This window comes from Sceloporus undulatus, chromosome 1 (assembly GCF_019175285.1).
Source record: "Sceloporus undulatus isolate JIND9_A2432 ecotype Alabama chromosome 1, SceUnd_v1.1, whole genome shotgun sequence".
NCBI lineage: Eukaryota > Metazoa > Chordata > Lepidosauria > Squamata > Phrynosomatidae > Sceloporus > Sceloporus undulatus.
The window spans coordinates 293,624,939-293,649,710 of NC_056522.1; the positions used below are offsets into that span (position 1 = coordinate 293,624,939).

Here is a 24,772-nt window from a genome sequence, read left to right on the forward strand (position 1 = left end):
GCAGTACATAGACCCCTCACTTCCATGCCAGCATTCTCTGAAGATGCCAGCCACAGATGCTGGTAAAATAAACTCTTCCAGAACACCGTTGCATAGCCTGAAAAACCCAGAAAAAACTATAGGCCGAGCATTGTTTAGTGAGCTTTATTACAAAGTGACAACTTAAACACTACACAATGCTGGCTCATTTCTTTCCCTCTAAAAAGTGTGGTCCTTTCTACTACAGAATGTGAGCTTGTCTTGTACGAGAACCTTTTGCACCAAAAACAACAAAAAGCTAGACCAACAACCTTGAGCTAATTTTCCATTCAGTCCCTTATTATTGGCAAGATATGCACTATTTACTAATTTAGTTCTGCTTTTCGTCAATGCTGACCAGAACCTTGCGTCAAGGAAATATAGAGTAAATGTTTTGCATGTGGAACTGTGCAAATTTCCTTGATGCAATCCCCCAACCTACCTTTTTAGTCCCATAGTCCCTCCCCCAACAGCCATTTGTCAGGGCAGCACAAGAGATCTGAAGTGATGTGTGAAGCTACCTCTTTGAGATGCTGATCCCTCATACACCCGACACAAAAATGGCTGTGTCAGTGGGTTGGGGCCTACAATACTGATCTTGGAAGCTATGCAGGGTCATCCCTGTGCAGTACTTGAATGGGACACTGCCAAGAAATACTGTAGGCTATATTTCAGAGGAACACAATGGCAAACCACCTCTGATCAATCTTTGCCTAAGAAAACTGTTTAAAAGTCATAGGGGTGCCATGAAAAGGAGAGTTAGGGAGAAGTTTTTGATCACTGCAGTCAGTCAAGAATTCCAACCTGCACAATGTCCAAAACAATTCTTACGATAATGGACTTATTTGTTGTTGTGTGCCTTCAAGTTGTTTCTGACTTATGATGATCCAGAAGAGTTAACATAACTGTGCTTGCAGGCTGGAATGTATCTTGAAAATGTTAGAAGCATTTTGGGAACTGTATTCAGTCTTCTATCAACTGTTTCTAAATACATTACCATAATTTAAGTATCACCATCACTGTATTTAAGATCATAACTACTTATTATTCGATATATAAATATGATAGTCCTTGAACATTTCAAAAGCCAGCAATACACTTATAAATACAAAACAGATCTAATTTAATAAATGTGATCATAAATATAATAAATCTGAGCAGCCTTTATACACAGATTTACAATACAGAGAGATAAATCACTAAAGCTTACAAACTTTCATATACTAAAATATTTTGACATTTCAAAACATATTTTATTTTCCTTAATCGTTAAGACTAAACTTCAATGGGCAGACATGTATGAATAATGCATAGGATTTCCAGGTTGCTTTATTTTTTTAAAAATATACCTTTCACTTTTAAAAATTGTATTTCACAGTTGTATTTCCTTCCAAATTAAACAATTTGAAAATGTCACATAAACCAGTTATCTTTGCATTATGTTTTTTAATACAGTTTATACATGTAAACATTACCTTCTTCCCAAAAAAGAAACAAGAAAGATACAGCAAAGGAAATTACAAAATTTGTCATATATTGTACAGTATACAATTTTACAACTTTCTATAACTATCCAGTATATCCCCAAGATCTCATGCAAGTTTTCCTCACACAGAATGAGTGCTCTGATCTTTCAGTGAATGAAATCTTAGAGTGTATTGCTTACTCCAGTCAGTAACGTTAGGCTTGAACATTCCAAAGCATCTGCACTGAAAGAAGTCTGCTATGTTCTGGAGACATCCATGGCTAGAAAGAGGGGGGAGGGAGACACACACACAGTAAGAATGGAAGGGTCTTGTTTCATTTATTTAAAACACAGGGGGATATGTTAGGTTTATTGTCCACCCCCGGGGAACTATATCAGGGGGCCTCTGATATAACTTACAGGTGCAATACACTTAAGTGAAGGGCCTGTTTGTGAGAACAATTTTGGTCAGCCCTAGCCAGCATAGCCGATGATGAGGAATGCTGGGAGCCACAGGCCAAATACATCTGGAAGGCCACAACTGCCCTCTCCTGATCTAGATAAATTGCAGGGTCTTTTCTCTAGGACACTGAAGACATTTATTGCAAATCAAAATGGTGAAAAGGAAGCAATACAACATGGTTGTTCCTTTCATACTTTTTAAAGACATAATTGTGTTAGTCTGGAAAATCAGTATGCAATGGGATCTTGTAGCACCTTTGAGACTAACTGAAAGAAAGAAGCTGGTAGCACAAGCTTTCATAGACCTAAGCCTACTCCCCTGTGCATCTGAGGAAGTAGGCTCAAGTCTATGAAAGTTCATGCTATCAGTGTCTTAATTTCAGGCAGTATTAAAGATCCTACAAGATCCCTTTCATAGCTTGAAAGTGAGGCCTAGGTAGAACTGACAATCTCGTAACCATTCAGAAGAAGTATCTGACACCTTGCAAAAGCTTTTGTGATCAAAACAGCTCTCTTTCCCATCTCTTGAAACTTGAAAGTTCCAGAGATGCTGTACAACTATTTTACAAGCAAGGACAGCTAAGGAATTATAAGTAGATATTGTACTATATAACAAGTTGCTTAGATACATTGCTCACTAACAATTAAACATGAAAGTCATGCCTAGATTTTTGCATAAGAAGGCTGTGTGGATAATCAAGTAATCACCAGAAATTAAGCCATTTACTTGTTTTTTGGTTATCTGCTGTTATGTTGGCTTTGACATATGGTGACCCCATGAATACATACAGTGACTAGGCTTTTAGTGGTATTCCTTACTACCAAGGATAATTTGGATAACAGTGTTCAACTGCAGCCAAATTACATCTGGGTCCTTCCCTCTCTGTTCTACCCATTAACCCCAACCCCACTCTGATACAGTGGACTCCCCAAACCAACAGGGCAGAATTTGAGGGCATACAAGGGTGCTACTTTGCCGGTCAAAAACTTTTCACACATTACATCCTAACTTTTCCAATAATGGCCCGAATCCAGTATTTCCAAGATCATGCAGTAGCAGCAAGAGATGGCTGCTGCTGCTGAGCAACCTGTTTCTCTAATGCCCGCCAACCTTCCTTTGTGGACAATGCACCAAAAGCCTCTCCCAGTCCTATCTACTTCAGTATAGCTACACTGATGGAGTGCATCAAAACTGTGGTCTATGTATCTTGAAAGAGGTGTGTGGTGCGTCCATCTTTCTAATGAACACTTAAGTCTGTGGTGATCTCCAGTCATTAGTCCCAGCTTCTTCCAACCTAGCAGTTTGAAAGCATGCAAATGCAAGTAGATAAATAGGTACCACTTATCAGTAGGAAGGTAACAGTGTTTGGTGCAGTCATGCTGCCCACATGACTGCCAGAGCAGTCCTAGGACAATGCTAGTTCTTCAGCTTAGAAACGGAGATGAGCACCGCCCCCTACAGTCAGTTACAACTAGACATTCATGTCAAGGGACTACCTTTACCTTTTTTTTTTTAAAAGGTAGCCTCTCCCTTCCTCACAAGCACCGTAAGATGAACCTGTAGTCAGAATCCTGAACCCTTTACAATTTACATATAACCAGAAAACATCCAGTATAAGAATTTGTTAAAACAGATTTTAAATAGTATGGCAAATTTATCACCTTGATTATTTAATAAGAAAAGCTGAAACTACCACCACCACAAGGATTATACCGTATTACATTACTGTTAACATTACATTACCTGATCAGCAGTTCTGTAATTTTGCAAAAAGATGGATGTTTCTAAATATTACTTACTTATATGGAGTTTTCCTGAGTGAAACAGGATGCTTTGAATGCTTATTCTGCCTCCAGAGAGTAATCCTCTCATGTGAAGTCAATCCAAGAAATGTAATCTTAAAAGAAAAGGATAAAAAAGGAAAACAGAAACTCAAAATCAATGCAATATCAAAAGAAATAAAGAATCACCTAATGTGTCAGAGGGTATCCACAATGCAATAAATATTTCCATGCATTTTAATCAAGCCATACAAACTGTTTTTCAGTTAAATGGGAATTGGAAGAGAGGCAATTCTAATAATTAAAGTTGTTGTTTGCCTTAAAATTGTTTCCATCTATAATGACTCTAAGGTGACCATATAACAGCACTTTCTTAGTAAGATTTATTTAGAGGGGGTTTGTCTTTGCCTCTCCCTAACACTGAGGGAGTGTGACCTGCCCAATGTTATCCACTAGTTTTGCATGGCTGAATGGGGATCTGAACCCTGTTCTCCAGAGCCCTAATCCAACACGCAAACTACTACATCATGCTGGCTCCTAATTAAACTTTATAGAAGTTTAAACATTTATTCATTAGAATTACGTTCTTGAAGGCATCTGTGTCAGAGGAGGGCAATAATATTGTATTTATGTATTTATTTTATTTTTAGAGATATACATAAAATAAATAAATATTGCAGACATCTTGCTAAAAGTCATCATCAAATGTCTGGGTTTTCCAGCTTTTTCTTCACCATCTTCCCAATGTGAATGCTGGTTAAAAAAAAATCTAGCTAGTCAAAATGAGAAAACAGGTCTGGGCAGGCTTTAAAAGACTTTATAAGAAGGAGCTTTTTGTCAAAATTTTGTTAATGGAGGTACGGTATGTCTGTACTAAGTGCAGCATACCAAGTTAAGAATTTTATCAATCCTAATTTGATTCTTTGAGCAAACTTTTTTGTTTCATAAATACACACAAAGAAATGGATAAGCTGACTTTAAAAACGAAGCTCTTTGATACAGGGCAGGGTATAAGCATGTTAAAAATAAATTAACAATATAATAAAACCATGGTTTTATGGTTATTTTATAACTCAGAGCAAACAGTCTACCACAAGACCATATCGGCCATTTTGTTTCACTGCTTCTCATTGACTGGAACAAAAACCTACCTCAATGAAAAGCATCATTAGATTTCTTAGCTTTTTTTTTTTTTTTGCCCCAGGCTATTTCTGGCTTCCCAAAAGATTAACAATGCACTTCCTGGATCAGTGTCTGTTGGAAAATGTTTACCCCAAAATGTTATACTGGCTTGGACAACTTTAGCTTTGGGGTGCTTGTAGTCCAGTTTCCCAACTCTTGCTTAAGCAGGATGGATATGAAAAAAGAGCTGAAATTATATTAAATCCACATAAAAAACACTGCTAAAACACTGTACAATGGACTGAATCCAGCACTGAGTAAACAAACTCAGTTTCCACAATGGCACTTAACTTTGATCTCCGTCCTGCTATTATCTTCACCCAAATCTCCTCTGGATGGTCCCCCAACCCTGAAGAGGAGGGGGAACACAGAGAGCTGCAATGGGAAGGGAAAATCCATTTCCCACCAGAATTTTCCATTCCACTGGGGGGCAGCCAGCAACATATACAACCTAGCATTTACTTCTTGGCTAAAAGCAAACAAGCAAATACCTATTTTGTGAAGCCAAGCTACTATCTTCTTTAACACAAACATAAAGAAGATAGTTTAACTGCAGAGGTCTCAGAGAATTAGTTTAACACAGAGTCTTGATGTATAGCTTAGCTATGAAAAAAAAATCAGTTCCATATTAATTACTCCACTGGGCTGCAGAGATTATTATTAATAACATATTTTTAGAAACTGACACCAGGACCATTTCTTCTCTTCTGTTCCACTGTTAAAACATAATGTTATCAATACTAAACATTTACTACACATGAAAATTAAACAGGTAACTCAATGTGCCAATTCATTTGCAGTAGGTTGTGGTAATATAAAGCTACACATCTCCTAAGGAAGTAATTCTATTTATTGTATTCAAGGTAAGAAAATACCAGTGCTGAGAATTTCTGGCAGGCCTTCCTCTTTGTCCTTACATAAGAGGCAGAAGAGTGGATCCATGGGACAACTACTTTGCACAGACACATTATGGCAAGGGTCAACATAGCCAGTCTAAAGAATGGAATGGAGTATTATCCATTGCTGTCTGACTGAGGCACTCAAGCGGGGGAAATCCAAATGGCAACATTATGGTGTAGGGTGACTGGTCTGCAGTTTACTGAATATTCTTCTTTTGCCTTTTTTTTTTTTTTTTGAAGAGGGAGAAAATATTTGCCCTTCTTCAGTTCTCTGGTGATTCAGAAAGTACATCAAGAACTTCCTTCAGTACTCTGGGATGCAGTTTGTCTTGTCCTGGAGATTTGAACTCATTTAGGTTAGCTAGGTGATTCCCGACTAACTACTTATTGATCTTGATTTGCAATCTAGATCCCGTGCCAACATCTCTGTTGTCACATTTCTCTTTTTGGAGAAACAGCACAATAGGCACTGAGCAGTTCTGCCTTTTCTTTGCAATCTGTTAGCATTTTGCCATATTATTGAACAGTGACCCCACTGTCTCTTTGATCATGTTGCTGCCTTTTAAAAAATTTTTTTTTGTTGTTCCTTGTTTTCCTAGTTAGTCTCAGCTCACTCTTAAGCTTCAGCTTTCTTTATACTATTCTTGAAAGCTTGGGCTACACATCTGTACTCTTCATTGGTGATTCATCCTTCCTTCAGTTCTTTCTTTTCACTTCCTCCTTTGGTTTGCTGTGAAGCCACATTTGCTTTTTCAGATGTTTTCCATGTTTCTTCTTCCACAGGATTGTGTGTGATTGTTCTTTTTTGCAGCTCCTTCTTCAAGAACTCCCATCCTCACTGGGAGTATTTTTTTCCTTTAGCCTGTCTAGCCATGGGATTCCACAAAGTATTTCCCTGAATTTGTTAACATCTGCTTTTCTCAAATTCAAGGTCTTTGAATATATTTTTCTTTTCCCTTTCCCACAAGTATGAATTCCAACATTACATGGTCATTTCCCCCTGAAGTATCAAGTACTTTGAATCCAGGTTAGGATCAAGTCCAGGATTACTTGTTATTTCCTCTACATTTTGAATTAAGAAATTATTTGCAAAGCGCACCAGGAATTTGTTGGACACCCTATCCTTAGCAGAGTTAGTCTCCCAGAAGAAGTCAGAGTAACTGAAGTCCCCCATAACTACCAGTTTGAGATTTCTGTGATTTGCTTCTGAAAAGCACCATCCACCACTTCTTGGATTGGTTGTCTGTAGTCAACTCCTAGTATAATGTTGCTTTTATTTATTTCTCCATTTATTTTGACTGAAATTCTCTCAACTGGTCCACACTCATCACCCACATGGATTTATTTACAGATAAATTTGTCTTTGACATATAATGTACTCCCCCTCCTCTTCTGCCACATTTATTCTTTTTGAATAGGTTATGCCTTCAAGTGTAATATTCCAATCATGGAAGTCATCTCGCAAGTCTCCCATACACCTATAAAGTCATAGTTACCTTCCTGAACAAGGACTTCAAGCTCATCTTGTTTATCAGTTCCCAGTAAACAGTTTGGGTAGACATACCGTATTTTCCGGCATATAAGACGACCGGGCATATAAGACAACCACCAACTTTTAAAATGAAAATATAGATTTTAGCATATACTCACCATATAAGGCTACCCTTCTCCTGAGTAACACGGCAGCTGGATGTGCACGCGTGTGCCAGCTTCAAGAGGCCTCCGGAGGCCCTTTAGAAGCCGGCGCGCGTGCTCTCGGGGATGCCGGCTTCCCGGGCCTCCGGAGGCCTGAGAAGCTGGTGGCCCCAGAGCATGCGCGCTGGCTTCCCAGGCCTCCGGAGGCCTGAGAAGCTGGCGGCCCCAGAGTGCGCGTGCTGGCTTCTAAGGGGCTTTGAAGGCCCCTTAGAAACCGGCACGAGGCTGCCAGCTTCCCAGGCCTCTGGAAGCCTGAGAAGCCGGCGGCCCCAGAGCATGCGTGCCCGGCTGCGGGGCTCAACCTGGCGTACAAGATGACCACCGACTTTTGACCCAATTTTATTGGGTCAAAATGTCGTCTTATACGCCGGAAAATACAGTACCAATCATTCCCAACTAAAACAGACCTATCAAGTCAATAGGATTTACACAAGTGTTGATTGCCCATTCAATGCTTGATTCAATGAGTGGTCTCCACTTGAAATTCAGGCCATGGGTGGCTTATATGTTAACACATACATGTCAAGCCCATATTCATATCCTATGTATTTCTTTCCCCTGATTTCCTTCCTCTTCCCCCCTCATTCCTTGAACTAATGGCTGGTATCCTTTTCAATATTTATGAGAATGACAATCCCATAACTTTCGAGATTCATGTTTACAATTGTTAATGACTGTACATGACCCTTAAAACCTATCTCTTAATGCAGGCAATGTTATATCCAAAGGGTTTTTCTGAGGTGCTGCAGATCAGGGCATTGAGAAATAACCGCAGTGCTCTCCTGCTTGTGGGGTGTGTTGAGAGAAGCAGTTGAGGCAGGATCCTGTGTGGGTCACTCCAGCTGTCTGTTCTTAGTGCAGACTGAGAGAGTGCTGCAGTCATCATCTCCCAGCTCCTGGATCTCCAGCAGCTCAGAAACAATTTGGTTGGAGCTGTGGCATCACTAGGGTTGGTGTCATCCGGTGAAGTAACTCATGTTGTTACTCCCCCAACTTCTTCCCATACCACACCATACAGAATCCTTAGCAATGTTTTTTGTACTAAAGTTATGCAGAAATTGTAATTCTCATATGTCACTGAATGTAATGGTAATAACTGTGACATAAACAACTAGCAAAATTAAAATTATACCTTTCAATTACAATATCATACACACAGCCTAAATGTATATTCATGTACATAGTTAGAGTGAACATTTGGTTAGATGCGTTATTCAAGAACATTTTAAAATAATTAACAATTTTATTTTATTTTTTAAAAAACTAGGGCCTCTCCTTTCTCCTCGCACTGAGTCCCCCCTCCCACATACACACACTATCTCTTCAGCATTTTAAAGGGATGCAGCCAAACTCCAAAGCCATTTCAGTCAAAAGATAGATGTTTGGGAAGCAGTGGTGTTACACCCCCCCCCCGGGTGTCATCTTATGTGTCCCATACTCCCCACACCCTCCGTGACACTCTTGGATTGGGGCACTGGTTGGCTTAAAAGATAGCATTTGGGGGGGGGGGGGGTGGGACTGGCAGAAGGACCTATGCCACTGTTGTAATTACTTCAGCTAATGCAAAATATTGGGCAATTATTTTTAAAATCATGTAATTTTTAAAAATGTCAATTATGCACAACACTAATATAGGCTGCTGAGGAAAAATAACAAAAGTACAATGCTTCTAAAGATTAAATAAAATCAAGCAGTACCTGATAAAGCTGAAGGACCAGCAGCAATGTAGCCCATGAAGTGTGAAAACATATGAGGATAAAAATGTATAACACCCATGGAGAACAAGACACAATCTGTGTGAATGAAGTCCATGCTCCATCTTGCTGGTATGTTGTTGTACAGTGTTCTGACCAATCTAAGAGAAGGAATTGTAATAATGAATTATTTAAAAAATTGAATGTGGCGGACTACCCAGAAGACCCAGTTTGTACATTTTTTCAACCTATTGTCCACATATTTAACTACCAACAATGACAGCTTAACTTCCAGATAAAAGTAAGCTGCAGCTTCTTTATTGTGGCCAGGGTCAAAAAACTCTCTGCAGCAAAACTTTCTGAAATGAGAACAAATTATTCTAAGATATTGTTCTATGTGTACAGGCTTTGTTCTCCTGCCTGTTCTCTTACTTTGTGCATGCACACATATGTGGCAGCAACTTTGTAATCTGTTAAAAGAAATAAACACATGAGGTACTTCCAGATAAGTTTTACTGCGCAATCACTCCCGGCAGAATTTCAAAGGGGTCTAGACATCATCACCTTCTATTTATAAACACCATATTTCTTCACTCCTTCCATTTTTTTATTACCAAAAAACAAAAACAAAAAACAAAAACCCAACAACAATCGATTAAGGTAGGAATGATAGAGTAGTTGCACAGTGCCTTTTGGCTGGTAGAAGTAGGAGGTATTTTTCCAGAAGCACTCAGGTTTATTTTTCCTGAATACAACCCTTCACATCCCAGGCCATGACTCAAGCGCATTAATATTTTAGCCAGACTATAACAGAGTAAAAACCTCTGAATGAAGTAATACACATACAGTATAAAGGATCAGGACAAAGCAATTTCTAGCAAATTAAATAGTGAAATAAGAACAAAGAATACATACACAGAATTGTTCCATATAAACCCCAAATATTCACAATTGTCATGAAGAGGAGAAACAGGAGGAAATAAGAATGATTGCCAACACCTAGAACATAAAATATGATGAATATCTATTTGTATCACAGTCATAAGACAATATTCCCTTCCCAGCAGCTACCTCCATCCCTAAATCATGGAAAAGTTTTTATAAGAAATTCAATATATGAAAAGTTGAGCACAATTTACATCTTTCAAGCTCACCAAAGCAGCATTAATAGGAAGATATGCAGTATGTCAGCACACTGTGTAGATCAGACTAGTGTAGTGATCTGAGCACAGGACTACAACTCTGAAGATCAGGGTTTGATTCCTCACTCAGCCATGGAAACCCCCTGAATGACCTTGGGCAACTCACAAACACTCAGCCCCAGAAAATCCCATGACAGGTTCACCCTAGGGTTGCAATAAGCTGGAAACTACTTGAAGGCACACAACAACACTGTGCAGTGCAAAATTATTTGTGTTTTCTGTGAAAAAAAGTTCCACTGTGTCCAGTGAAGCTTACTTAAATAACTGTGTACAGAACCGCAGTTTAATACTACCATTAGAATTCACAATGAAACCAGAATTAACATAAATATGTTTAAGTATTTCAAGCTGAGATCATTAAGCAATATCTAAGTTGTACAAATGCTATCTAAAACTACTGTGTTCTTATACTGCAGAATGTGAGGCTGAACGGCTTCCAGTTCCCTGTGCAGCTTGTCAACATCCTTTCATATAACACTCAACTACCAAGCATTCTCTGCATGGTCCATTAAGGGCTCTCGTTTCAAGTCTTCAGAAACTTGCCTGGCATCAGCAGAGAAATCCTATTTTTGTTAAGATCAACTCACCTATACACTGTCCAGTCCAAATGCAATGCTGGTCATATCTAGCTACACATGAGTTGCAAGCATGGCAATGCATGGATCTCAAAGGTTTTTTGACCTGGTGAAGAACAGAAGAGGCAACAATTAACTCATAATCCATACACTGTATTTACACATGCCATGCTTACTGTTAAACAACAGGCTCTTACAACAAACTGAATACACCTTTTGAATACTGTGTCCAAGATGTTGAGAAACTGGAGCATGTCCAGAGAAGGGCAACCAAAATGGTGAAGGGTCTGGAAACCATGCCTTATGAGGAGAGACTTAGGGAACTAGGTATATTTAGCCTAGAGAAGAGAAGATTAAGAGGTGATATGATAGCTTTATTTAAGTATTTGAAGGGAGGTCATATTGAGGATGGAGCAAGCTTGTTTTCTGCTGGTCCAGAATAGGACCTGGAACAATAAATGCAAGCTACAGAAAAAGAGATTCCACCTCAACATTAGGAGGAACTTCCTGACAGTAAGAGCTCTTTGACAGTGGAACACACTCCCTTGGAGAGTGGTAAAGTCTCTTTCTTTGGAGATCTTTAAATAGAATCTGGGTGGCCAACTGTTGGGAGTGCATTGTTTGTGAATTCCTGCATGGCAGGGGGTTGGACCAGAGCCCTGGTGGTGCAGTGGTTAAATGCCTGCACTGCAGTCACTCACTCAAAACCATAAGGTTGCAAGTTCAATACCAGCAAAAGGGCTCAAGCTTGACTCAGGCTTGCATCCTTCCGAGGTCACTAAAGTGAGTACCCAGATTGTTAGGGGCAATTAGCTTACAGTTGTAAACTGCTTAGACACTATTAGTTCAATATGAAGCATTATATAAATGAAGCTGGGGTTTTTTTTGGGAGTGGATGGCCCTTGTGGTCTCTTCCAACTCTAGGATTCTATGAATACAAAAAGCACAGAACAGCCCCAATATGATCAAAATTTTGGTCGTCAGAGTCATGCAAAAAACATCCATGGGTAAACAGAGAAGGATCATATTTCACAGAATACTGTTTTCAAGATTGAGAAAGTAAGCAGTCTCGCACTTCTCTAGGCCCAAGCTCAAATAATTTTGAATTATTTCTCACCTGCTTCTCCTTAAGGATCGAAGTGGAGAACAACAACAGATTAAAAACACATGTGGAACAACAGATTAAACCACTTCCACAGCTTGGTTTACAGAGACATCATACAGGACCTTCTCAGTGAATGTCCCTAGGGAGGTTAGAATGGTCTCTCCTTGCTGTCCTTTGACTGGCAGGCAAAGATGTTTTCATTCCTGTTTTTTACAGAAAGGCCTTCAACGAGGCTGTGATACTGTTTTAATTGTACTGTTTTTTAAAACCAGTTTTTATTATTTCTAATTATATCATAGAAGCATGGAGTTGTAAGAGGCGTTAAGGGCCACCAACTGCAACCCCCTACTCAGTGCAGGATTGCCAACTAGAGCATCCCCAGCAGGTTTCTGTCTAGCCTCTCTTTGTTTTTAATATTGTTAAAGGTTAAGTATCCTTTATCCAGAAATCCTAAATACTCCAAAAAATTTGCATGGGTGGCTGAGATAGTGACACCTTCATTTTCTGTTGGTTCAATGTACATAATTCTGTCTAATGCACAAAATTATTAAAAATCTGTATAAAATTACCTTCAGGCTGTGCTCGTAAGATGTACATGAGACATAAATAAATTTCGTGTTTAGACCTGGGTCTCATTTCCAATATATCTCATTATGTATATGCAAGTATTACAAAATCCGAAAAAATCAAAAATCTGAAACACTTTGGTCCAAAGCTTTTCAGATAAAGAATACCAACCTGTAATAGTTTCATTGCATTTAATGTTAATATTTTGTGTATTTTAACAATATTGTATTTGTTTTAATTTGTAAGCCCCCTGAATCCTAGTTTTGGAGAAAAGGCAGGGTAAAAATAAAGTTAAAAACATCAATAATAATTGTAGCAAAATAATCCTGCTGTCAGTCCTGTTTGAACATGTCAGCATATGGAAATGCAAACAATGTCATGAAGGAAAGCTATATACATATATGTGTGTGTGTGTGTGTGTGTGTGCACAAAATTTCAGTACATACAAAACTAAGCAATTTCCTATATATAACTAAGCAATTTAAAATAAAACCAGCAAGATCAGAAGACCTGACTTACAAGACAAGATGTGCAAAAGGTTCTGAAATCCAAGGAGGCAGTTTCTGCAAGGTTAATGATATTCTGAAAGACAGGTGCAGATTTATAATTATTTTTATTTCTTAGACCTTGAAGAGGGCCATTTTAATAACTATAAATTCTTAGCACTGTCATTATGACATACATTATACACATTTACATCTTTCTGCAAGACAACATTGGGTAAGACTGGCTATCCATAATATTCCAATCTGAGGCATTTTCTTAGTTTTCTTGATTACTGTACGAATGTACAAAAGTCACAGGCACAAGACACTAGCTGCAGAGTGGCCTTGGAGAATTTGGGTAGACATGATCTGAAACCTATTCTCAAGCTAACTTTCAAAACCCATCTTCTCTATCTCTGCTTCATCTTACATTTCTTCTGTTTCAGTTTACATTGTGGTATGTAATAACTTTACCATATCCTTCTGTCTTATACTTTTTTTATATTAAAATCTATAAGTAGAGGTGTTTGTTTTTTAAAAATATTTTATGGATTATGCCCAGTGAAAAGACTGGGAAGCTCCCTTGGCCCAATTACACAATAGCATAAGATATTAAATACTAGGGCAACATAAATGGCCACCTAAACCTAAACCCCAGCAGTATGGATCACTAGTGCAATTAGCATGCCATGATGATAGCGGAGGTTCAAAGCTATCCTAACAGAAAACTGCTCATCTCATCCCATCGATACCATGTGAGCTCATGTGGGAAATACATCATTCAACTCCTCCTTTTAGGATATGTGAAGATTTTATGACTTTTTGTGAGTCTTTTAAAAATTGATTAATTAGGACCAAAGAAGGTTTGTTTGTTTTTTACCAATCCATCCTTGGATTCTTTTAAGCTCAAAATGATCAACCACCTAAAGGTCAGCAGCCCTTGTTTCACTAACAAACCAAGTTCAGTATTAGCAAAAAAGAAATACCATATATACTCATGTATAGGCTGACCTCGTGTATAAGTCGAGGGTAGGTTTTGGGGCCAAAATTCTGAATTTTTATATGACCCATGGATAAGTCAAGGGTAAAACGTAAGGGCATGTAACCATAGATGTAAAGGATGTCCTGCTCCCTCCTCCTGCATCTTCCCAGCCCAGCTGCCCCCTCTGGAGGCAACTGAGCTGGGAACAGGCTTGGGGAGCAAATGTTCCCTCCTCCTGCATCTTTCTAGCCCAGCTGCCCCCTCTGGAGGTAACTGGGCTGGGAGGAGGCTTGGGGAGGGAGCATTCGCTCTTCTTGCATCTTCCCAGCCCAGCTGCCCCCTCTGGAAGCAGCTGGGTTGGGAAGAGGCTTGAGGAGCGAACGATCACATTCCATTGTCTTATTACTGTATACTGTACTCTGGTTTCTGTTCAGATCATATAAATCTTTTGCCTTTTTACTGTATTGATTCATGTAAAAGTTTACTCAGGTTTTTGGGTCAATTTTATAGTATAATTTTACTTATACATGAGTATATACGGTACTGCCATGTATTCCCAGCAACCTATAGGAGTGTTTATGTTCAGTGCTCCTGACAGCACTCTTGTAATACTTGTAGACACTTTGTAGTACTAGTTGGAGATAATGGTGGGCTGAGGTTTCAGAAGCAAATACAACAATACCTTTTCCTGTTTCTTCTCTTCTGAAACCTCTCTGTATAGGGATTGTCCACATAGACCGAAATGCCTATCTGGCACTGTCCAGTCTTGTGTCATCCAGTTCAGATTATGCAGGCCAAAGTCCCAGGGCCAGGATTAGCCCCAATCCTGATAGACTGGACATAGATCTGGTGGATTTGGCCCAATCCCAGGGTAAACAGCAGTTACCCCATGTCAGTTGGATCTCTGGTTAGCTACTGAGTTACTAGATAGCAACATGGGTGCAGCCAGGCACCTTGTTTCAGCAGACATGGCAACTGGAAGCTTCTCAGTACCAGTGCTATAAGGTAAGGAGTGTGTGCTGTAAGTGGGTCCCGGGTCGACATGGGGCTGGGTGTATAAACACCCTATGCCGACTCAGGGATCAACCTGGGTGACTACTGGGACAACAATAGCATGGGCTTAGTCCTATCTGGCCAGTCTGCTTAGCCCCATAATTGTGTGTGTGTCTCTGTGTGTGTATGTATGTTAGCCCCTCACTTTTTAAAATTTAGAAACATACTTCTTGATTTTCAATAGTACTAAACCATGATCTCTTGCCTCTGAGTACCACCATTAATTCCCAAATTCATATACAGGGAATTACCATATTTGATATTAGGCTAATATCTATACTTTCAATCTGAGCCTCCCAAATTCCCTTTAAATTATTCTTTAAAATAATAAGAACCCCTCCCCCCCAAATCCCTTTATACCCTCTAAGGGCCTTGAGGGACCATTTTGCCACACACACCCCTGCACTGGCTGTTTTAGACCCACAGAGATTACTTGTTTCAAAACAAGCAGAAACCAGAGTAATCATCTCTTGTGACATGAGTTCCCCAGATCTTTTTTTTTTAATTGGAGGAGTGAAATTCAACCATCTGAGGTGCAGTGGTGGACACCAAGGGATGTTGGCCACCCCCAATACTATGATGGTAATGATAAAGATGTTTGAATGCAAGCATACAAAACTCTATGCATATATTCCCAATTACACTTGGAATAAAACATGTTTACAACCATATATATACAAGGACCTCTTTCATATCCTTCCAGCTGAATGTAAGGAGGATAGAGGCATGATGCTAGAATATTAATAATCAAGCAACTGGAAATTATCCTCTATATGATGATGATCATAGAACTCTTCAACTTTGCTGAATGTAACAGACAGAAGTAAGTCACTGCTTCCATGAAGTACTGGCAGTTTGTCTTGTCATCCATTCATTCTTGCTACTTTTTCAGGTTTCTCTTACTAACGAGGTTTTAAACTATGAGAAAGAATCATGATAAACTACTGGCTGTTCAACTCCTGAATAGTACTGTTAGTCCCTAGATGTACTGATACGGTGGGATTCATGTGCTGACTCACCAATAATTGATTCAATGCTCTGTTTAAGATTCCCAAGACAATTCAGGCCTTAAATAGCCAACCTGATTAGGATAACAAGGAAATAGTGGCAGATATTCTTTCTGAACCCAAATACCTTTTTAATCTCCTCTTCTGTACATTTAATGTATCCAGGATCCACTCTGACAGTTTTGTAGAAATAATAGAGAAGACCCACTATACCAAAGAAGAAGGGAAGCTGAGAAACTGTAGTTGAAAAATGTGACCTCTGGTTAAGGAATATGTTTTTTTAAAAAATCAATCATATATTGTTGCCCCCCGCAAAGAAGAAGAAGAAGAAGAAAGGAAAGGAAACAAAAATGCTTTCCATACCACATTTCAAAGTTAAATATAATTAAAGACGTAAGCTAAAAGGCTATGAACTGTGAGCAATACTTTACCTCAAAAATGCCTATTAGATTTTATGTGATTTTCCATAAATTTAGACCTGTCATCCACCAATTAATCAGGAACACCAAAATTTTCTTCCCATCAAAATACAAGCTGTATAAATAATTATACAATATTGAACAAAAGCCAAGATATATCTGCTGCATGAGGATTTTGAAAACCTACCTAGAAACACCATTATACATCACTATACATCAAAACCAACTAAAGACATTACAATTTTTCATGCAGATATATTGTGCTCTTCGTCTTCTTTAGCATAATACCTTTCAGGTATTAAGTCAACTGAAACTAAAGTGTTGCATGATGAACTGACTGATACCACAGCTGGGAAACTGACTGTTGGATGGGGCTATGATATAACTAGCCAGCAACTCTTAGCTCACTGAAAATCACTTCATCTTTAGGAAAAATATGTATGTTTAGATCAATGGCACTGTTAGGACACTTGCAAGGTACCATAGTAAGTTAACATATAATGGCCGACCTAAAACAAACCTTCCTCACCCCCTGTATCCCAAATCCACTTCTCTACCTGATATATACCAATGACATATTTCCCAGCTGGAGTCATGGAAAGAAAACACTTGAATTGTTCCACAAGTATTCATCCTATCATCAATCTGAGGCCAGAACAATCCACGCTTCACTTCACTTTATTAGCACCACGCCTGCAGCATATCTGCAGTTCTAGCAGGAATGATTCCATTCATGGTTCCAGGAAGTCTTTGAGAAGAAACCTTGAAGCGCTATTTGGGCCTTGACAAAAGATATATTTTTAAAATTTCTAATCCTTCTGAAATACTGAGCAAATTCTGCTATTATATCGCTAAAGGGCTCAGAATAATGGCTGGCAGTCAATCCTGAATCTAGGCACGTTATAGCTCAAAATGGATAAGGAATGCTTATTAAACCATGCATTCACTCAGCCCAGGGAACTGTAGGCTGTTAAGATCATTTTCCCATTACCATTTCCTCCCAAATTAATCGGTCAGCACCATTCCATAATGGACTGATTTTCAGCCACACTTGGGTGTTAATTTTTATTATTATATTTATACCCTGCCTTCTTCCTGATTTGGGACTCAAGGCAGCTTACATCAGCTAAAATCACCCCAAATGTACACATTTAAGTCCTGATAAATTTTGTTACATAACTGGATTTCATAAGATTGCAGTCTAAACTACTCATCTACAGTATCTCTCTTCTGGTTTCTTCAGAATGCATTCCTATATAAGGGACTCAACAGACCACCTGAAAACAGTGCACTGAGGGCTCCTGTTTTAACTCTGGAGGGACGCCACAGCAGCCAAATTGTGTAGCGTCCCTCCGGAATAAAAAGAACCTGCGAAAAGCAAGTTCTTTTTGTTGCACATTCCGCATGCCATGACTGCGCCTGTCATGCATCCATGATGTAAGCACGGTGCCCGGCGCTGTCACGCTTGTGTTGTGCACAGACTCCCTGTATGGACGGCACTGCGTAAAGATGGCATTGTCCATACGTGCTAGGGTTGCGGAGCGTGTGGATGCTGTACGCTCCGGTACCCTAGAATTGGCCCCAGGCTGCCACAAACCAGCGGTCTGTACCGGGCCTATATTGGGAAATAATACCCTATGAAACAGCAGAGTTTTAAAGTCAGTGTTAAAATATAATTACAGAAGAAGTCAATTGCTGTTAGTTACAATGCCTAAAAGTAATTCTTTATTTCCCCATTTCTTTAAAATAACCGAGTTTGTTGTTTCTAAAACAAAGTTACCAAAAACACTGCTGAATAAAGCAGTGCAAAGACAGCAAAAGGGGTGAAGCTATCTCTCATTAAGATGCAATAGTAAGGTGGTTATATCTTTGTTATTTTTTTTTAAATTAATCACTTGTAACTCATTACTGTAACTAGTTTGTTCCAAGCCCTGGAAGAAAGTGAGAAAAACAAAATTAAGTAAACGCGTATCTGACTGAACTGTTATAATCCACCCACCTCCCTTTTTTTCCTACACAAAATAACAGACAATTTCGGGATTCTAACAGCTTTTATTAGACCTTTCTGGAGTTGTGGGTTTCCCCCCCAAAAACCCACACACATCATATTTTCCAATATGTGGAACTATGTATAATATGTGGAACTATGTACATGTTTATAAATGTACATAGTTCCACATATCCATGGGTTCTCCGGAATATATAGAAATTACTACTTTATTTTGCGGTGACTGTGCTATTAATCAGATAAAGATATTTGCAATTAGAATGAATATTGTCTAAAGGATAATAGAAGATTTGTTTGAAGGATAGCATAAACTTTATTTTTAAAAGGTGTACTAATTTACATGTTAGGGAACCTATATGGTCAATATTTTAGGCAGGTGAGAAAATCCAAAATGTTAAGTGAGTGTGTTATTCAACAAAGACCTTTGTTACTCAAGTTCATCCAGAGCAAAAACAAATACAATACACAAACAAACAATAATAGAAGTCTCACACTACTTGCCCAAGAAACACTGGCAGTAGATCTAAAACTCTGGGAAATCAGGTTTGAGATTACCTTATGTATATCAATTATGTCCTTTCTTCTGTGCCTACTTTTGGCTTTTAACAGCCACTAATACCAATAGGTTTAAACTGACAACTGAAATAAAATACAAGGAACTCTCTAAAAACAGAGCCTAAGAACAAGATCTATTTCCGTACAGTGTTTCCATTCATACATGGAAACTGTGCTGAAATTTTAATATGAATAAAGCATGCCAAGATTTATGGCTTAGCAATGCCAGAAAGGCAGAGTTATAATAGCATTTACAAAATATTTGTGAAATGATGCCTCAAAGCCATAATACCAAAGCAGCAGCACTAGCAGCACCGTAACTATAAATATCTTCCTTGGAAACCAAACAAACGTTTTTTTAACATCCTTAGCTGGAATAAGATGAAGCAATTCGTAGGAATTAATCCAGATAATTGTATTAATGTGATCTCATTAGAAAGCACATTAAAAGAAAGCACAATTTCACAAATTAAGTCATTAACACTGAAATATTATTTGTATTAGAACAGATTAAAGCTAGTTTAAAAGATTTTTTAAATTATGCATCTCCTCTTCTTGTTTTCATTTTAAAGAAAATGGATTTTATAGTTTTATAAATGCATGTAAACTCTCTGGGTAGAATCAAGGCAGAACAGAAGACAGCAAATTTAGTATCTGCATGCCAGATTCATGCTGTTTATGCCACACAGCCATGTAAATGAATCATTTTGTGCTCACTACAGAGGCCATGAGAGCATACTGCCATACTAGGATAAACAGCCACGTGTAGATCTCACTTTGAAAAGAAATTAGATATACAGGCTTTGCTAAGACATGGTTAATTTTTTGCATAGACAGCATAGTGCATTGACACACATCCAGGTGACTGTCCCACTTTTTCACTTATTTCAAATGATGTCTTACTCAGCCCAGTATAAATGAATTACCAACATGTATTGACAGGGAGAGAATTGGTATATCCTCCAGGATATATGGATTGTAACTGAAATGACATTTAGAAGCTATCTTTCCCCCCCTCTTTTTTCTTGACTGTCTAAAATGTTATCATAGCTGACAGAGGTGAACGACTCTGATAATTTGGTGGGCTAGGCTTTTTAAGGTCAAGATCTCCATGCACCATCTCTGTGTTTTTACATTTAAGTCCTCTGTGCTTCAATCAGGGATGGACACAAAAGACAGAAATCTGTGTGATTTGTAGCAGCAAGAATTTCTAATTTCCAGTTGTTTGACATAAGCTAACATTACTCCCACTTTAAATTATACTGCTGACATTAAGAAAGATGGATATAACCAGCAGTTACCTTTATGTAATATTCTGGCACAAATTCTTTAGTTAACAATTTTTAATTCTAAATCTGTATGCCTACAAGAATGCTGGAATTCTAATAGGTATATCGATTTGGAATTAAAAAATAGAAACTGAGGAATCTGTGCCAGAATACTACATAAATGTAACTGCTGGTTATATCCATCTTTCTAGAATCTTGGAATTCTAGTAGACATAATTTCCAAAGAAAAAGGATATTAGGCAGAAAATAGATGAAACAGGTCCACGATATCCAGAAGATAGAACCAAGCAAAAATGCTACAGGGAAATATTTTAGTTTGTTAAATCCTATGAATATCCTGAAAAGAAAATTTCAAAAATATTTCAAATAAGTATGTGACATGCAAACATCCAAATTAAACTTTAAAGCAGATAGCCTTCTCAATTTTAAAGCAGATAGCTTTCTCAATTGATCAATGTGAGTCTCATTTCGGGAGAAAGGCAGCTTACAGATACATATATATATATATATGCATTTTAAATCAAAATATATTTCTGGCAGTTCAGGTACTGGGTAATATGACAATTGAAAGTAAGCTTGGTTTAGCTGTCTGTAACAACCCCATGTTCTTTGTGGTTGTTATGAGCCTTCAAATCATTTCTGACTTATCATATCCTAAGGTGAACCTCTCATAGGGGTTTCTTGTCAGGATTTGTTCAAAGGGGTTGGTCTATGCCTTCCTCTGACACTGCAAGGGTATGACTTCTCAAAGTCATCTAGCAGGCTTCCATGGCTGATCAAAGATTCAAACCCTGGACTCTAGGGTTGTAGTTTAACTCTCAAATCACTATAGCATGCTGGCTGTCCACTATGTAATAGTTCTTTAGGATCATATATAACACAAAATGGTCACTCATTCTAAGATCAAAGGAGAAAACATCATTATTTTCTTGCAAACAAGCTCAAGACATGTGTAGGAATCTTTAGTCTCAGTCACATCATAAGAGGAAGCCCATGGCTTCCTATTGTATCTCAACTGGGCCTTATTGAGTCTCATAAAACCACTAAGACTTAAACTTCATAGCCAATTTAAATATTGTTTAAATTATCTGACATAATATTATTTTCTTATGTGGAGGTAAAGGTAAAGGTATTCCTCTTTGACAAGGTTGTCAAGTCGTGTCTGACTGTAGGCAGCAGTGCTCATCTCCATTACTAAGCTAAAGAGCTTAGTTGACAACATGACTGCACAGACCGCTGTTACACGAGGTCTGTGGACTGCAAAACAGTTGCTAGGCGGGGGCAGCATATAACCTATGAGCTACACTTTTCCTGCCTCAGAGCTAAACAATAGATCTTCATTTTAATCAAGTATTTTTACTTAGAGCTTAAGCAATCTTATGTGGAAGGCACTTCCAAAAATGTATGAAAACCATGTGTGACAACTCTATCCCATGCAACTTACCAATGGAAAACCTAGGAAGTCACAGCCAATGGCCCCTTTCCATTGCATGTATAAACATTCTGATGTGTGAAATACTGTGTGGTGTGATTGCCACATATGATATGGGAGTTTCCTATACTGTCTAATATGGAGAATTTCTACTTAATAAAATAATCATATTAGAAACAAATCATTTTCCCTATATTCTTCTAAGTGTAATCACACCACACAGTAATTCACACATCAGAAATAAATAAGGAGGTTTAAATCTTACACAGGAAAGAAGAGAGCTTGCACATAAGCCTGAGGATAACCATCATTCATCACCAGCCAATTAAGCCAGGTGGAGCAACTGTAGAAACACCAGGGGAAAGTCTCTGGAATTTCTGTGGGTTGCAGTTCAGCTAAAAATGCTTTTCAGAAATTCAAACTAGAGACTTCTGGTCCAGGTCCATCCCCAAAACAAAACATCTGTTTATGAAAACGTCCAGGAGTAAAACAATTCATTTTTTGGGAGAAAGGTTTGCATACTGCAAAACTGTTTCCAGGAGGGGGGACCATATAACCCATGAGTTACACTTTTCCTGCCTCAGAGCTAAACCATAGATCATCATTTTGATCAAGTATTTTTTACTTAGAGCTTAAGTATTCTCCTTGTGTTGGAAGGAATAAACACTGTCAAAAAAACACACATTTTAAGCTCTAGATACACTTACCTTGCAAAAACGGACAGAACAATGGATAGGAAGATTAGCAAGCTTCCTTTCAAGAGCCAAGAATCTGAATTTAGATCCACTACATATCCTATGGCCCATATCAACACCAATGATGAGACAATCAGAAACAAGAACTACAACAAAATGAGATAGAACATCCTGCATTACAAAAGGTTACAGACAGAAAATGAGAAAAATCTCAAACAAGCCAGAAAGCTGCATTTTAAGAAAGCAGGGTTGAGGGATTAGATTTCACATATCATTGACATATCAGTCCATGCTAGTTAGCCTGAAAGCAGAGTCTGGAGCCTTTCCTTCCAGATATGTTCTTTCACTCTAGCTCTGTCTTTTCCTATTTGTTAAGGAGTAATTTCTAGAAGTTCCTATCATGCTCCTACTACTAGGAGGCGACACAGAATTTAACTTTTACAAATCTATGCAGAATATACTGGTTCTAGAGAATCCAACAGCTCAAGAGATGCAGTTCTTTTAAAAAATAAACAGATCTACCGTCAAACATTGGCTGACTTGTTTAAATACATTTGTGAAATTCTGCCACCTCAGTTATTGCTTTGAGCTTCTAATCTTTACAGTTTTCAGGTTCAGACTCTCTGAGGGTTCTTGCAGCACTCTGGGTTAGAATGGTACTTTTTATGATGGCCAACTGAAATGGACACAGTTCAGTGTGAAGAGCTCCAAGAAGCCAGTCTTTCAGCAGAGCTGATGGAATGGCTCTTTTCCAAATCTGTCACCAGTGCAGCCTGGAATGTTCCTTATCAAGTGCTGGTGCAATGGAAAAAACATACCTAAATGAGTTTTGGCTTCTGTTAAAGCTACTGGAACCTTCTCAAGGTCTGATCCTGGCAACATTTTGCCTTGAGAATCTGCTGACTGTCCAGTGTGTTCCTTCTAGCAGCATATAAATCCTATGAGATTTCTATTCCATTTGCACTTTCCTCTTGGTTTTCTCAACCCTGTGCTTCTTACCATCCTTTTTTCAATACTGGACCTGCCAACAAATTCCATTAAGACTTGGTTCTGTTCCACAGCCATCTTATTGAACCTGCCATCCTTAGTTCAAATACATTTTTAAAAGTGCATTGCTACATGCCAAAAACTCGCTTAGTATCAGATACCTCATTTTTTTCCAGACTTCTCAGAAACCTTGATGTCCTTCTGGCTCTTGTTTTTTCTTCTTCCGAAAGCAAGTGAATTATTAGGCGATTTTTATTTTGATGTGCAAGATCAAGTGGTCTGTGTCCCTTTAAAAAATGCACATTTTAATAAAAATGTGGAAAAGATCAAAATGATTATGTGGCTATTTCTTTATAAAGTCCAACTAACTACCTGTTCCTAAGACTTTACTCAAGATGGAATTATTCTAATGGTATTTCACAAAACACAAGTCTTTGTTGCAAGCTGATAAGCTTGTAAAATGTTTAAGACTTGGGGGCATGAAGGAGATGAACAGATATATTATCTTTATGCAGACGAATCCAATTATGACAAACTGGTGGACCATTATAGTATCAGAACTAATTATAAATGGATTTGAATAACTGCATCCTCTGTGCGCTGTACAGTCATATCTCCAGTTGTACTTTAAATTATGCCATACTGCAGTCCCAAGGGATGAACTGGAAGATTCAAATAGGAGGATGTCTGAAGTATTTTTAAATATACAACAGAAGCAGTAAAAGCAGAGCTAATGCTTGTTCATAGACACTTTTAAGTACACACATATGTATTTTAATACAAGCTGTATGACATTATACCTTGATAAATTATTAATATCACAATCCTAGACATATTCAGCTGTCCCATTAAATCACAAAATGAACCATTCACATGATGACACCATAAAAAGGACACCTTCTCAAAGACCAAGTGTCTCACTTGTTCTAATAATCAGCAGCCCCCCTTTCCCACCTATATATAGTCCCTATTCCTTTCAGAAAATCTTCCCCTTACTGACTTTCCCTCAGATAATGCTATGTTTTCATCTTACTCCATCTTTTAAAGAGAAAGCCACCAAGATGAAAAGCAACATTTCCTAAAGCAACAATTACATTAATAATTAGCCAAAGAGATGCATCCAATGGTTTGATCATGCTTAGCGGAATTACTGGCTTCTTTCTTTCAAACAGCAGAATACCATACCATATCATAACTTCTGAAACAAAAGTAGT

General features: G+C 38.3%; 1 protein-coding gene across 2 annotated transcripts in view; it reads right to left on the reverse strand.

Moving 5' to 3' along the window:
* Positions 1 to 1,124: 1,124 nt before the first annotated feature.
* ZDHHC13 (zinc finger DHHC-type palmitoyltransferase 13) overlaps positions 1,125 to 24,772 on the reverse strand; it is a 36,502-nt gene continuing 12,854 nt past the window's right edge. For both annotated transcript variants that reach the window (XM_042468692.1, XM_042468702.1), the window contains 10 exons: positions 23,720 to 23,845; positions 22,584 to 22,717; positions 20,681 to 20,781; positions 16,301 to 16,425; positions 13,166 to 13,228; positions 10,987 to 11,080; positions 10,113 to 10,196; positions 9,201 to 9,358; positions 3,746 to 3,843; positions 1,125 to 1,764 (listed from right to left, as the gene is read on the reverse strand). In XM_042468692.1, the coding sequence (XP_042324626.1) occupies positions 1,626 to 1,764; positions 3,746 to 3,843; positions 9,201 to 9,358; positions 10,113 to 10,196; positions 10,987 to 11,080; positions 13,166 to 13,228; positions 16,301 to 16,425; positions 20,681 to 20,781; positions 22,584 to 22,717; positions 23,720 to 23,845 (1,122 nt within the window). In that variant the 3' untranslated portion in view covers positions 1,125 to 1,625. The remainder of the gene's footprint in view (positions 1,765 to 3,745; positions 3,844 to 9,200; positions 9,359 to 10,112; positions 10,197 to 10,986; positions 11,081 to 13,165; positions 13,229 to 16,300; positions 16,426 to 20,680; positions 20,782 to 22,583; positions 22,718 to 23,719; positions 23,846 to 24,772) is intronic.